The 15,745-nt window shown below is 46.8% G+C and overlaps 1 protein-coding gene across 1 annotated transcript in view; it reads right to left on the reverse strand.

Annotated features, from left to right (window-relative positions):
• The window catches only part of LOC133003797 (protocadherin-16-like), a 72,681-nt gene extending 57,475 nt beyond the window's left edge, over positions 1-15,206 (reverse strand). The window contains exon 1 of the mRNA XM_061073609.1: positions 13,407-15,206. Within this exon, the coding sequence (XP_060929592.1) occupies positions 13,407-15,206 (1,800 nt within the window). The remainder of the gene's footprint in view (positions 1-13,406) is intronic.
• Positions 15,207-15,745: the final 539 nt, after the last annotated feature.

Below are 15,745 nucleotides of genomic sequence, written 5' to 3' on the forward strand. Positions count from 1 at the left end.
AGGATTAACTTTTTGGCAAATAGGGTTAAACTGGAGTCACCACTTGTCCGACAGAGTTACGCAAGAACTTCATATCATGATTTTAACTTTAACCGTTTCAGTTAAATTTAGGATCTTCACACAAACATCTTCTTTTCCCAGACATGTTCCCATCAGCCCCGGTGAAACTTCTCCACGAGTGTTTACATCACTTTCCACCGTGCCCACATCGGCATTGTCTGGACCGAGATAACAGATTTGAGTTTGTTTCTTCACATGGCTGAAATGTCGGGGGGGGGGATACAGTCCAACTGTAAGCAACCGTCTGGCAACTCTGGGGGGGGTGTAGGTGTGGGATAAGTCTGTTTCTGGAGGGAAGTGTTTTTCAGCCTGATAGCTCTTCTCGCCCGAGTGGAAAAAAAAGACGGGCAAATTCAATCTAATCGCGCTGGCACTTCATCAGGATGCCCCCCCGATCAGTTATCGACTGGAGATGGACGCCGGGGCGAAAGGAAGTCGAGACAGAAAGCAGGGACAAAAGATGTCTGAGCTGGAGTTGGAGAGTAGGAGGCCTCGGGAACTCTCTCTCCCTCACGTCTGTTTCATGACAGATGCAGAGGCCCAGCCACTGACAACACGCAAGGGGGGGGGGGTTAGGGTTCTGCGGAGGGAGGGAGGCATGTTGAATAAACACCGCCAGTCCGCCGCTACCCCTCGATCCCAGAGTCCAAATGAGAAAACCTCAGTAGATATACAATATGGATTCATCTGATAGTCCAGTTTATACTCGGTGTTTACACGCCAGGATGAATGTACCTCCTCTCGCCGGGCGATCACCACGGTTTTTTTTTATCTCCAAACAAACATCCGCAGGCCCTTCTGCATGTTCCCCAGACCTCGAGGATGTGTTGATAACGTCGGGCGATAGTCGAGACCGTGAGGCGGTCCAAAGAGAAACAGAAGTGAACTCAAAAAAAAGGGGGACGGCCAACTCCGGTACCTTGAACAAACAAAAAGTCTCTAAACTGTTCGGGTTCGTGCTGTTTGGTAACTGAGTTCTGAAGGTTTCACCAGTTCACCTCTCCACGATTCACGCAGGGACAGCACCTCCGCAATTATAACGGAGGAGCAGGCACTCGGGGAGGACGACTCGCCCGTGAAATCGATGGCGTTTCTTGTTTACGCCGCTCTCCTCCCCTCTGTCCTTTCCCAACATCGCCATGGTAACAAACCATCGCTCCTGCCTCATCTACACACCACTTCTGCACGCACACTGCATGAAGTAAATCGCCTCCTCTCCCTCTCAGCATCTGCTTTTCTTTCTCACTCTTCCTCCTCCTGCGTTCCACATTGGTTTCAAAAAAATGTTCCACTTTCTCCGGTTGGTCTCTTCAAAAAAACAGTGTGGGTGCTTTTCACTTTTTTTTTAATCTTAGCTTTTCATTCAGCTTCTTCACTTCTCTTATTTCTTTTCGTTCTTACGCCCGGTTTTAGAATCTCAAACTTCATGTTCACTGAATAGATACAGGAAATGTGGAAAGAGCGTCTTTGTCTATTTTTTCTTTAATGCAGAAAAAAAACGTTCTGCAAAGCTTGGCCCAGTCCCACCGCAGCTATGGCGCCCTCCCCCCCCTCTTCCCAACTCTTTTTGCAAAACATTCAGTATACTTCGATGTGTATGTGCGTTAGTGGGATGAATAAAGAGCGGAAGCAACAGGGCACAGGGTGACTTCACACTTAAACAGCCTGTTTACAAGGCATTTACTGAACGGCGGGAGGGAGGGAGGGAGGGAGGGAGGCTCCCGGCCCCTCTTTCAGAAATATACAAGTGGAGTAAATAGAGGCAGCAGGAAACTTGAACTGCCGATCTGAAATGAGGTTCCTGAAAGGACAAAACCGTTGCTCTTGTTAACGCAGAGAGGTTACGTGAGCCAAAGACGTCCACGCAGCTCAATTCACGCTAATGCCGGAGATATTCTTGCCTATATTCTTCAAACTTGCCGATGTATTACACGTGGTACCACTAGAGGGCACACTGGAGAAATCAGACAATATGGAAGAGGTTACTATTTTGTTCATTCGGAGATCACGGCAGAAAAAGAGACAGCAGCACCGTGGTAAATGGTCTGTAAGGCGTGACAATGGCGAGTTTGTTTTTTTCGTTCTGCAAATGCGAGAAATTGATGATGAAAAACCCCAACAGTACTTTCGATATCCACCAGGACGTTTGATGATTTGCTCCGCTGGATTAGCCCGTTGGTGATACACCACAACACACACATAATACTACCGCTGCACTGCCCCTACCGGCCAAGTGCATATATATATATCTATATATATAGAATTAACAGTAAGTATATCTCCAGCCTGAGGAGGACAATATTGCAAACATGATACAAACTGCACAGATACCACTAAGCCCATTAGACGGTAGAATTAATTTGCCTGAGCAAGAGAGAAAATCATGCAAGAAGAATTCCCATGAATAAAAAATGGTGCAGCGGCAGCGATGACAGGAAACGATGACAGGGGAAGAGCGCTGACTGGAAGTGGATGAGATTCAAAACCAGAAAGGAAACCTGATTATTTTCTCATCTTTCCATGAACAGTCACGATATAGTGAGGACATGAACGTATATTTAAAAAAAATGGGACTGCCAAAGAGCCGTGACAGGGTAATAAATGTCTGAGTTTGCAGAGTGGTTTAAATTAAATGATTTGTGCTTTTGTATGAGCAGAGTTGGGATGTTTTAAATCTTGTTTAAAATTTGCTTCTGACAAACTGATGAGTGACACTTGTAATGCATCAGTGAGAACCACCGGGACCATGACAGGATGCCCACAGTGCAGAGCATCACATCTCAGGGAGGCACTCAAAATGGAAAAATGTGAAAATCCAAGCAGCTTTAACATGAAATTGTGACCGTGAAATGAGCATTTCTGCACGAGGGTCTTATCTATCCTACAGCTCAGTAAATAAGGGCTTCCACAATACATCTCTACCGTGCTAATCAAATATTCTGTTTGTTTTGGAGTCCACATCATCTATTGGATATGTTCTCAGATCTCGTCAAAATCCACTTTACAACATCACTCTGTGTTTTCTTTCCTCCTGCGGAACAGTATTTTTTTATTTTTTTATTTTAAAACAAAGCCTTTGTGATTGTAGAGATATTAGATCAACAGACTTGTGACCGAAAGTGTGACGGTTCAAGTTCCTGATGGACTGAGAAACATGTCAGTGACAATGTGACTTCAGCTAATTCATTCCCCCCCTGCTTTGTCAATAACTGAGGCCTTGTTCAGACCTGTTATTAAAATCCACCCTGAGAGACCTGGCATTTAAATACGTCCTGATTGTGTCTCCTGTGGCCACTTGTGATCAGATCTCACTTCCCTGCAGATAAACAGGTTTGTCATTTGTGTTTGCCAAGACCAAATTATGTTGTTTTTTACCCAGTTTGAGTTCACAAGTGTTTGGATGCCTATGTTTGTGTTTGTCGGGAATTAAGGGGCATATATTTAAGGAAAGATTTAATCAATTTCAGAAAAGTATCAGTCATTAGGTGGTGATCACGGTGGCTACAAACAAATATCTGTTAGCTAACGATACCCGACCCTGGTCCCAGAGCATCTCCAAATGTGGTCTGCGTGATGGACCCTCAGGACTCATTCAGGATGCACTTGGGTGTTCAGACCTGTGGACCACTTCTGATCCAGTTACTCAGGACTGATGTTAACACCAGGTCTAACTGCCCTTGAGCACTTGGATGTTCTGGAAACTATAAATGAGACACAACATGGAAACCCAAAACGATTTCAACTTTAGTTTAACTTCTCCAGATTTACCAAAAAATTAAAAGAGACAAACTTCTCAGTCCACGGCAGATCTTTGAATGAGCTTGTGTTATTGCAGCATGCCGTGACTTCACGTACAAAAGGTAAATTGCACCATTAATCACCATATCCGCTGTCTGGCCTAATCAGGGCCTGTGAGCAATAAGCTGTTGATAGTAAAAATTGGCAGCAGGTGACTCTTCAGTTTTGTCCAGGCACGAAACCAAAGATCTGCACAGGTCTGAGAAGGAAGATCACTCACATCTGCACGGCCCCCAGAGTCCCGTTCAGGGTGATTACAAGCTAATATCTCTGTCCATGACAGGAGAGTAAATGCTGCAGGTGATCCACTCCACCACGATGACGCAGAGAGTAAACCTCTGAACGCCAGCAGGTGATTCAAAAGGTCACCTGGCTGCAGACAGGTGCAGACAGATCCAATACGATGGAAGTTCAAAGAGGAGATGATACACTGTTTTGTGTAAGCACCAGACAGAAACGCAACTGGGATCTGAGGAAATACATTATGCATCACTTCCAGGGATCCTCTATAAAGACACAGCCAGGTTGGAGTGGAGGAGGCTCCTGGAACCAGATGTCTGGAGCCTCTCAGCCCCGGCAGTGATGCATTGGCTTGTTGAAAGCATCAACAACTTGTTTCTCCATTTTCCCGACTACTGCACTGACCAGCTCCTTGTCTGCATCGATATGAGCGGCGAGAAGACTTTGCTGAGGCTGCTGAAGACAATACGTGCGCACATTCTTCTGGGCACTTAAACGTGGAGTATTCTTTCATGCGACCTCTGAGGGTGATCGGCCTCGCCTGAGAGAGAGAGAGAGAAAGAGAGAGAGAGAGAGAGAGAAAGAGAGAGCCTCTGAGCGGCGTGCACAGGCCGCGCCGAGTACAAACTCAGAGATGTAAGGTCCGAATTCTTCAGTTCCTCGGCCCTGGAACTCAATACGATCCTGCACCGGATGTGATCGAATTGGCTGCAAACACAGCTTTAAACTTACGCTCTAATGCAAAGGTGGTGGGGAAACTATGGTGCACATCATTTTAGTTTATCCATGGGCAGAGAAAATCATATCTTCACCACAAAGTTCCTTTCTCCTAAGAATCCTTTGTTGAGACGTTGGAGTCCACAAGATGCATTTGTGAGGCGATCTGGGAAGAACTCAGGGCTCTGATTAGAGAATTTCTTCCACCCCTAAAAACCATGTCTACACAAAGACACACACATGCACACGCACACTGCCCCGGTGTGTGGCTTTGTGTTCGCCCGCTCTGATACCACATCACACGTCCCGAGTCCTGCACTCCTGCATACCAGCGCTGCCTAATTACAGCCGAGTCCCACTGCTCCCCGAGCTCCCTCCGGGCTCCTCACAGCAACACAACAATCTAAACAAAGATTTGGCCTTTCAACACGCCGGTTGAAAGCAGCAGCACACCACTCTCAACATAAACTCTGCAGCACCAGACCAAATTAGCCTTATTGATGAGGCACCTAACCCTGTGGTAATTAGTTCTCCCGCTAAATCTTTAATAACATCCGGGCTCTTGGCGCCGGGGACGTCAGCGCTAAGCGACGCAGTTGTCTCCCTATTACAACTAATCTGCAGGGGTGGTTGTATTACCTTGGAATAGATAAGGCATAACAGATGTCCCGCCTCATAACACACAAGGGGCGTTTCTGGTCGATGTGGCGAAGGCTTGGAGATATGCAACCGACAGTGAGGGTGGACCACCGTGGAGCATCAGTACACACAGACTGGGAGTCTGGTTGGAGCGGGCCCGGGTGCCTCTCAGTCTGAAGCCAAGACAGACAACTTCAACTCACCGCAATGTAAAAGTGGAGCGTCTCTCGCCACTAACCTCCTTCTCCTTATGGTTTGTTGTTCTCGCCCTGTTGCTGCTATTTTCTCCCTCTGTCGTACAAGGTCCCAAAAACCACTTACTCACTTAAATTCAGGCGATATGATTGGAAACGTTTGCTCGATACCATTACCATTACCATTAGGACTCATTTAAGTAGATTTGTTTTCAGACATGACTCCAGAGAATGTCAGCACAATGGGGTCTGGAGTTTGCTTTGTTTTCAGTTTTGCGTCCGTCCCTTGTTTGAATCATCACCAACTTGCCCACTCGTTCGTGGTGACTCCTCCAGAGAAACTCCTGCTGTGATGCATCACTTGAAGCAGACATGACCCTATAGGTTTTACCAGGGGGCTGGCCCGAGAAACTCCAGAGGAAGTATTTGACTCTGAGATTATCAGGAATTCAGGGCCTGTCTGATAGCAGTTTGAGTGTCATATCTAAATGATCATTTCTGCAACTTCCCACAAAAAAGAGAATAACCTCCAATATGAAAAACGTTACATCATCTTAAAACAGCAAGAACTTTGTCTGAATCAAATTCACGTTAAAGAAACTGCCAAATATTATTAAAAAGTCTAAAAACTGTCTGATACAAGGAGCCTGCTGAGAGTCAGTACCAAAGATGCACCGGAGTTCAAACTCCAGCGCTGAACACTGATCTGCTCCACACAGGAGCTGAGAGCTTTCACAGCATCATTACTACTAACAAGCATCTGCAAAACATCCTCCTTCAAAAAGCCTCCGTTTGGGTCCCACATTTTCCCGACCACACACAGAAGAAGCCTTGGCGTCTGCATCTTCACCCCTGGCCTTGTTTGTATTTTAGCTTTTCTGGTTTACCACCATCTTCCCCACTCTCACCTGTTTCTCACATGAGGTTCTGAGGTTTTGACTAATCCCTACACTCTGCTACCTTCCAAATCAGACCTGGTTGTTCGCCAACATTGATCTAATTGAGAGCAGGAATAGAAGGATCTGACCACATGGCCGGTAAGTGAACGCACCACTCTTTCCATGTGCTCGTTGGGCTCAGTAACATTCTTCTCAGCCGTTATTTCAACTGGCAGACTGTGCAGCAGCATGGCTGCAGCGGGAAGAGGGGGGGGGGCTGAGGTTGCTGGCAGACGAAAGCGATGCATTCCTTGTAACAGTGAAGTTGTGGATATGGAGACGATTTGCTCAGCGGTTGAGATATTCTAAGGCTGTGTATATATAGGGCCTGCTTTTTCTTGGAGGAGGCACTTTTCTTGTGAATGTAATGTGCAACATAGTGGCAACTGAGTATCGACCATTACCATACATCCACTTAATCGTTCCACAGGATAATGCTCTGTTGCCCTTTGTTCGGGATCTACATTTCTGGTTACAGATTTTCTTTTTTCCCGAGCAATCTGTCGCCGAGCGCCTGCTTTCCGGTCTGGTGGCTCCCGCCGGACAGCTGGAGACTGGACGAATGATTTAGCACAGATTTGCTTTGGAACAGAATGAATATCGCGAGCAGATGATGCTTCCTGATGCCCAGCTTGTTCGGCGGCACCAACTGCCGCGCACATGTGCAGGGGGGACCACGGGCTGCGAGAGCAGAAGGCCTGGCAGCCCTCGTCACAGCGAGCCGCTCGGTCTCTCATCCCTTTCCCATCCGCTTCCTTTCAAAAGGAGCAAAGAGGCAAAGGGAATACTTGTCTCTGTTTATAAAAGGTCATTCCAAAGTTCTCATCTGGAGCCGGAATAAAACAAAGTGGCCGCGTGACGCTGAAGGCAAAGACACCTGCAGCCTGACTTCACCGTGTCGGTAATTCAAACCCGCTTTTTTCTTGCATCATCAAATTGGTTAATCCCGGGCCTGGTCGGGCTGGGACCTTCAAGGAAGTGTGTTTCCGTCTGCAGGGAGGCCGGAGCATCCCCAGGCAGGCTGAGGTTCTGCTCTCACCTGCTCCGATCCACATGTCACCGCTCCGCAGGGAGGTGAGGAGGTGTAATCGGATCACGTAGGAGGACACGGCCGTGTGGGAAAGGGGGACCGGTAAGAGATAAGAAGCCTGCATGGACAGGGATACGGGAAACAGCGAGACAAAAAGAAAGGAAGGGACAGGAAGAGTGAGGGAGAGCTAACCCCACAGAGTCAGAGGAGAGATGTTAGAGGAAGGACCAAACAGCTGGATCCAGCTGCTGAGTCGAAGCTGTGTCACAGCTGCCAGAGGCCGACTGTCCCTCTGGAGACTCTCTGTTTTCTTTCCCTCCCTCGCCCTCCTTTCACTCTACACTCACACTCCTTCAGAGAAACTTGGCGATGAGACGTCTGCCTCACCTGCAGCAGACAGAGCGTAATGAAATTTCTTTGTCCTGTGGGAGAGATACATAAGCCCATCTTCCCCTCTCCGCCAGATGTGGGCAGGAAACCCCCCCCCCCCCCAGCCGGCGTTTTATCTCTCAACTTTGGCTTCGCAGTCAACAATCTGCGCGGCTGCATCACCGCCTGCACTGACCTTCTACGGTCACTCTGAAGTCAAGTAAACACGGCTCGCTTTACCTCAGCACTCGCACAGCAGACCGCAACCAATAAAGAAGTGTTAAGGCATGTTTGAGCAGGTGATAGTTTCAGGACATATGCTGAGTTTACTGTTTAATGGTGTATTTGAATGATAAATAAGTACAAGAAAGCTTTTTAATATTCCAAAGCAATCAACTATTTAACATAAAGAACTTCTGCTGCTGCTGCTGGAAGATATTTTGCACGTGGATTTGCTGCTTTTCTCTACTTTATATTATTTCAAATTGAATATGTCTTGTATTCTGTCTTGTATGTCTAATATTGTGGTATTTTGTTCAACTTTCTGCTGAATCGTAGAACAAATCCAGCTGTAACATTTTCAATCCGCAAATTCGCTGTTCAAACTCACAGATTTGTTTTTTTCTCCTGAACGACATTTCCTCCTGGACTCTTTATTCAGCCTTCTGCCATTAACATTTTCACCACAACTTTCTCCTCTTCTTTCTCGTGTTGGAAGGAGCGATGCTGTGGATTTGCTGATGGACGGCCGAGCACAATAAAATGCGCTCAGCTGTCTCAAGCAAGGCAACTTTGACCTGAACACCCACACTCCATCCAGATGTACATCGGTGTTTATGTTCGCTCCACTGCCCCTGCTAGGCCCAGGAGTAAGTGTTCAAGGAAGTATTACATTTGCGAACACATTAAGTAGCACATCCAGTTTCCTGCAATTTTACCATTCTCTGAAAATACTGTTACACCGCAGAGCCACACAGCAAAGCTTGGTAGTTAGCGAAGGGAAAGAGAAACAGAGGAGACCAAAAGCACAGTTGCCTCAAGCTAAACCAACGTCAGAGGGAGACGGGCAAGTCTGGTATTAAAACAGACAAGTGAACATTTTGTTTTTACACACACCATCCCCAGAAACATGTCTGGTAAGAATTTATTACAACTTTTTTGTACCATAATACCAGGATGAAAGGGGCAATTTAGTTTTTTTGATCTCCATTTGGTCTCACTTAATCTGCAAAAACTCGTATTTGGATAATCTGTAAACACAGCGACAATGGGACATTGTCAAAGTTCAGGACAGAGAAAACAAGTGGCCGTGTAGAGAAGAGAACCGGAGCCGGCAGGTGTCGTCTTCGGTCACAAAAACCACAGAACTTTACACGGTTGTTTTGAAGAAATCTCGTGTGGGCGAAAGTCAAAATGAGCTATTTTTACGCACCACACTGGGAACATCTGGGAACATAAGGTTGAAATTTAAGAGTAACAGCTACAACTCCTTATGTGGAGGAGCAGAGAGCTGCAAAACATAAATATTAAATTTCTTCCAAGAGTGGCCTTTTTTTGTTTAAATAAACCAGAAGACAACAACAAACTAACTTCTGCTTCAAATCCCACGCGCCGTATACTCTCGACTTCACCAACTTACTTTGAGAGGGGAACATTCTGTTTTAAACACAAAAGGATGAATCTGTTCTTCGGGGAATGTACAAAAAAAAAACTAGGTGTTCCTGCAAACATAAAATAATAAAAAGGCACAGATTGCAGAAACGCAGGGTATATTTAAAAATGCAGGCTTCCCTAAAATCTCTCCTCGGTACACGGCCATGTTTTTTCTCATCTGGTAACACATCAGGCTCAAGGACGCTAGGTAATGGAATCCGAGTTATTAGCACCTGCCTGGCGGTTACCAGTAGGTGGTCACTACACTACAAAAAGACTCTGGAAACTCGGCTGTGAAAGTAACACATCTTTCAATCTTTCATACTTTCTCTCTCAGGCAATTATCAGTATTCTTTTTTCCCCCTGTAGACGGGTTGCTTTTATGTTGGAGGGGGGAGGGGATTCGGAGTAGCACTTCACTGAGGTACCACTTTCAACTAGGCTGCCTTTAAAAAGTTCCGTGAAATAATGAATGCGTTGCAGTTGTATATGTGCTGTATGTAACCCTGCATGAAAAGACTGCATCTATAGTTATCTAAACTAAAGACTAGCAGGCTCGTAGCATTGTTGATCACAGGAAGAATGAGAATCCAGCACAATATCACCAGGATAATATCCTGAAATGATCCGGAGAGGCTGTATGTGAGAACGCAGATGTTCCAGTTGTTCTCAGGATTCTTTCCTGCAAGCCCCAGAATAAAAACTCCTGAGGGAGCCTATGTGAGAATGAAAATAAAAGTATTTCAAGATTTAAAAAAAAGAAGCCATAAACCCAGAAGACGCCAAAGAAGGGCGAAACGATTGAAGAGCTTTTTGCAATAATGGCCGAATGCAGAAGCTTTATCTAGACTCCATACTTTCGCATGAACATTTGGGAGATTTTCATTAGGTTGTGAATGCATCACACTCAGAATCTTCTCATCATATGTGAGAGAGGAAGCCCTCTGGGTGGCAAAGAAACAGATAAATGCAAAAGTCTGAGTTACGGCTTGAAGAAAGAAAAATAGCTTAATGTTAGCTCCTTCACTCGCAACTATCAGGGTTGGTCTCAGGTTGCCGCGGCGATGACAAGCTGCCCATTTTGTCAAGAACAAGGAGTTGGGGGAGGCAGGTTTTGAAAATTAGGTCTGGCCCTGTCCTCACAGCCGCCTAATGAGAAATGAAGGGAAATCAGATAAGAATTTGGAGAGGGAAAGACCAACACACAGACAAGGAAGCCCCCCTGCTAATGTCACCTCCGCCACTCATGCCAGCGCTTGTCAGGGCTCATTTCCCCCTCAGCTGCCGGGAGACCCCCTCTCGCCTTTCGACTGGAGCCAGAGCGACCCCCCAAAACAGACAGAGGGACAATTCTTAGCCGAGACGCACTCCAAGCCAACCGAAAAAACCCACAACGCTACGAGGTGCAAATTATTCCCCAACGTGGGATTCGGACATAACCAACAGGAAAGGAAATATTAATTCGTAAGTGGAATAACACAGAGAGAGATGAAATGACGAATAACTCTCAAAGCCAAGACAGCCAGGCTTTGTTTTACAGAATTTGGAAATACGAAGGCTGGCTGATGGGTCTCATTATCCCTAATGACATGTAATATTACTCTTCATCCTCCGTGTCAGGAAATCAAAAGCCTCTGAGCCTAATGACCGAATTAAATGAGCTTGAAGTAATTTTTGAGTTTTTAGTTTTTTGATCTTTTTGTTCTGTGCGAACCTCACACATTACACCCAGCAGCAGAACACAATGAAACAGATCCTCCAGGTTGAAGCACACTCCCAACCCACACTGAAATAGAGCAAAGAAAATGGTGCGAGAAAATATATTTGACTGCTGCACAATCCAGACAACTTGTAAAGTTGGACACAGTTTGAAAACTAATAATGGCGACTAGAATTACTAATGGCTCATGAAACGCATTCCACAACGGAGCTTGTGGTTCTTCAAATGTTGTTTCTCATGTCGTATTTGATTTCCCCTCTCAGGGATGACCTATTTTCTTTAGCAGTAGATCATGCATATTGGATTACAAGACTGATTGGTGTTAATATGCTTAAGTCCTTATTTTTAGTTATCTTCCCCCCCCCCAAACATCTAAATATAATGTCAACCATAAACCAAATGATGTCGAGCGGAAAGTGACAACATTTTGCAGGCGCAGCGCCGAGCAGCCAGACTACGTTAGAATAATCACGACCTGCTGCTCTGGTGTCCTGCTGAGGAGAAAGAAATATAAAAATCAAGCCACTTCAAATGTTTGAATTAATGATCACAGTACACATATTGTAGCGGCTTTTTGGACACCATCGGATACGGTGGGGGGGATTGGGAATTTCAGCCAGAGAGAGAGAGGAAGAAAAAAAGAAGGCAGACATGAGATGTCTTGCTGAGATGTTTGGATGTAGCTCTGGCACCCGGAGTAAGAGCAGTCTGTTCTCACACGGCCGGCCAAACACACGTCTGCAGCATCCAGGCCGACCGGGGAGAGGAGGGAGAACCGCCGAGTAGAACTACTACTTCCTGTCCTGCTCAGGAGTTGCTTGAAAGCAGGTAGTAAAGCTGCTGGACGCGACGCAGAGGAGGCAAAACTAAAGTCTGACCATCTCCGGTTTGAAAGAGAAACAAAAATGAGGGCTTGCAGATATTTTCACAGAACATGAACTTCAGCCCACATTGGAAAGAGTGATGGTCGCAGCTTTGCAGTTTTCCAAAACACACATTTTTTAATTCTTCTCTGGTTCACTTTCCAAATTCCATAATCAGCTTCGGTGCATTTCCCCCCCCCACCCATTTTTTCCCCCTTATCCTTGTGGTCCCTATGATTTATAATTAGGGGACCTCCCATAAGAAGCCCTCGTAGCTTCTTTTTCTGCATTCGAGCCAAGAGTCGCGGTGTAAACCTACGTCTGCCTCCAACCCCTCCCTCTCCCAAGGCCGAACCCCCGGCCAAGATCCTGTCTGCTGGGCCCTCTGTGTGAAAAGCACTCCTTGATCCATGCAATACTCCTGCAGACGCTTGTGGAATAGAGCTTGCATGGACCTCTGTGTTGGCCAGAAGAATGAAAAAGTCTTTCTGACTCGTATGTTGTGATCTGGCACTTTACAAATAACACTGAAGTGAACTGAAAAGAAATTACTTAATGACTTAACTGATGTCTCCTTAATACGACGGCCAAAAAAAACGACTTGACAAAACAATAGGTTTTAATGAAAAAGGCCTGCAGTCACAGCGGGTGCTGTAATTTGCCTGAACTTTAATTCATCCTGTCGTCTGTGGCCATTTTTTCTCACGCTCAACTTGTCTAATTAAGGTGCCTTTTGAGAGTGAAGTGACATCTATTTCTTTGGATAAAGCCCCCGAATTTGTCTCTGCCGTCGAATATGTGAAAAAGCCCTTTGTGCCTCGGGTGACAGAGGACTTTGCACTGCCTCCGTTACCCTGGAAACCTTTCGAGAGGTGAAAGGCAGGACAGCCAAGGAGGGGATCATCTTGGCCTAAAAACACAGGTAAATCTCCACTAAAGCCGTCCAATTTAAATAACTTCACCGTTTAAATTACTCGTCATAGAGGAATGAAAGGAATCGGCAAAGTCGGACAAATTCCTCGGCTATTTATCTAATAAATTTCCATTTATTATGCTCTTCACAAATGCCCCTGAGCCGAGTTCAAACTCTCGCATGAGCTCGGTGTCAAAGTGTGGGAGTGTGTTTACAAAACCGACCCATTCGCAAACTGTGAATGAAATAAAAGGGAAAGAAAAAGGTCTTACCTCGAGAATGCAGGTCCCTGGAAGTGTGCTTTCCTTGATGGAGACATTGTAGAAGTTCCTCTCAAAAACAGGCTCGTTGTCATTTATATCCTGAAGCACAATGTTGACCACAGCCGTGGAGGACAGGGGCGGCTTCCCTCTGTCACTGGCTACCACAGTTATACTGGGAGTGGGGTTCTTTTCATAATCCAGCTGGGAGAGAGTGGTGATAATCCCTGTAACGGGGTCTATACTGAACCAGTTGGAATAGGCACCTTGGCCTTGCAGGATGCTGTAGCTAATGTCCCCATTGGGCCCCTGGTCTTTGTCTCTGGCCGTCACCTGCAACACAAAGCTCCCCGGGAACACCACCTCGGGGATAACCTGTCTGTACACCGGCTGGTCGAACAGAGGAGGGTTGTCGTTGACGTCGGTCACCTGGATGACGAAGGAGGACTCGGCCCTGAGAGGAGGCGTGCCCGAGTCCGTCGCCATCACCCTCAGCTCATAGGTGTCCCTCTCCTCTCGGTCCAGAATCTTGTCCACGCAAATCAGGTAGATGATGCTATCCTTCGTGGTCAGGGCAAACTTTCCGTCTCCTCCCTCCAGCGACACATTGACGTTGGCGTACTCTCCGTAGTCCGGGTCGGTGACGGAGATCCTGGCGACGAACTGGCCCGGTTGAGCTCCTTCTGAGATTCTGGGAGACCCGTCCTCGCTGAGAAAGATGATGGTCATGGTGGGCTGGTTGTCATTGTAGTCTCTGACGTGGATGGTGACGAAGGCGTTGGTCACCTCCGGATGGGTGGAGTTGTCCTGCGCCTGGACCACCAGCTCGTGGACTCGCCGCATCTCAAAGTCCAGCGGCTTGTTGAGCGTGATGACACCGGTGCGAGGGTCGACGACAAAGTAACGGTCGGGGTCGCTTTGTCTCCGGTTGATTTCGTACAGCACCATCCCGTTGTCCCCTTCATCAGCGTCTGTGGCGAACACCTGCAGGATGTTGCTTCCTGGTTGGAGGTTCTCAGATATTATAGCAAGGTAGCGGCTCTGGTTAAAAACAGGAGCGTTGTCGTTAATGTCTTGTACAGTAATATCTAAGGTCATCTGATCCGTCCTTTTAGGGGAACCGCCATCAAACGCCTCCAAGGATAGAGTGTAGGTGGATCTTTTCTCTCTGTCTAGAACGGCGTTGACCACCAGGTCCAGATAGAGAACCTCATTGCTGCCTCTCCTGGTCTCCAATGTGAAGGCCTGGCCAACATTTCCGTCTTTGATAATGTAACCCTGGGTCGTCAACTGGCCTTTATCAGCATCTACGGCGGGCTCAAGAGAAAACCTCGTCCCGATGGCCGTCTGCTCAGGGATTTTAAACGTCGTCCGTTTTTTTGAGAAAGTTGGAGCGTGGTCGTTTATGTCATTCACCTTGATGGTCACCTCCACGGTCACGCCTGTCATGGTGACGGCAATAAAGTTGTACCTGTCCCTCAGTTCCCGGTCAAGGACTTTGGCGGTTTTAATAATGCCGGTGCTCTCGTCTATGTCCAAATCACTGCCGACACCTGTTCCCTCGTGGTCTGAGATGAAGAACAGGGAGGCTGTGATGCCAGGAGGAAGCCCGGCGCTGATGTCCCCGACGATTGTGCCCGCTGGTTGCTCCTCGTCCAGCTGTAGCTCAAGGGTCCCGAGGACCACCGATGAATGGACCGTTACGAGCTCCAGGGCCACGTACACCATGAGCACTATCCACGTATTCCACCAACCCTCACGATGCCAAGGGGCCATAATAGACTTCCCAAAGCCCTTGGCAGCTGTCTTCATTTTGCCTCCGCCTTTTTAAACCTGGAAACACACAGAAGAGGAAAAAGCTGAGCAATGTCAAAACTTGACAACGGCAGAAAATGTGAAAAGGTGTATTATTTCTGTGTACAAGGTAAGTTAGTTTAAGAAAAATAAGTCTATGCCCCTAAATGCTTTCCCATATGTTTTATGGGCTCTCCTCCCAACCGCAGAACATACAATAGGCCCAGCGTATAACTTTTTTCCTACACTTCTTAGTTCACCTAATAAGTCAACACCTTGCTCCTGCTGCATACCAGAGAGCTCTCCTTTGCTAAGGAAACATCAAAACCACAGGCTGCAGCGTTCCGCCCCAGACAGGGAGCCTCTGACTGATGAGATTCGATTCCAATTATAAAGGTGCAGGAATCACTTTTGTCAGCCGACCCGGTGCGCTCACCGTGGCAGTGCACTCTGATGAAAGTCTGGGAGGCGGAGTCCTGGATTTAATATTGATGTGCTGCTACCACATTTAGCTCTGATGGAATGAGCAGCTTTCAAACACATCTCCGGGAACCATT

This window comes from Limanda limanda, chromosome 6 (genome assembly GCF_963576545.1).
Source record: "Limanda limanda chromosome 6, fLimLim1.1, whole genome shotgun sequence".
NCBI classification, from domain to species: domain Eukaryota; kingdom Metazoa; phylum Chordata; class Actinopteri; order Pleuronectiformes; family Pleuronectidae; genus Limanda; species Limanda limanda.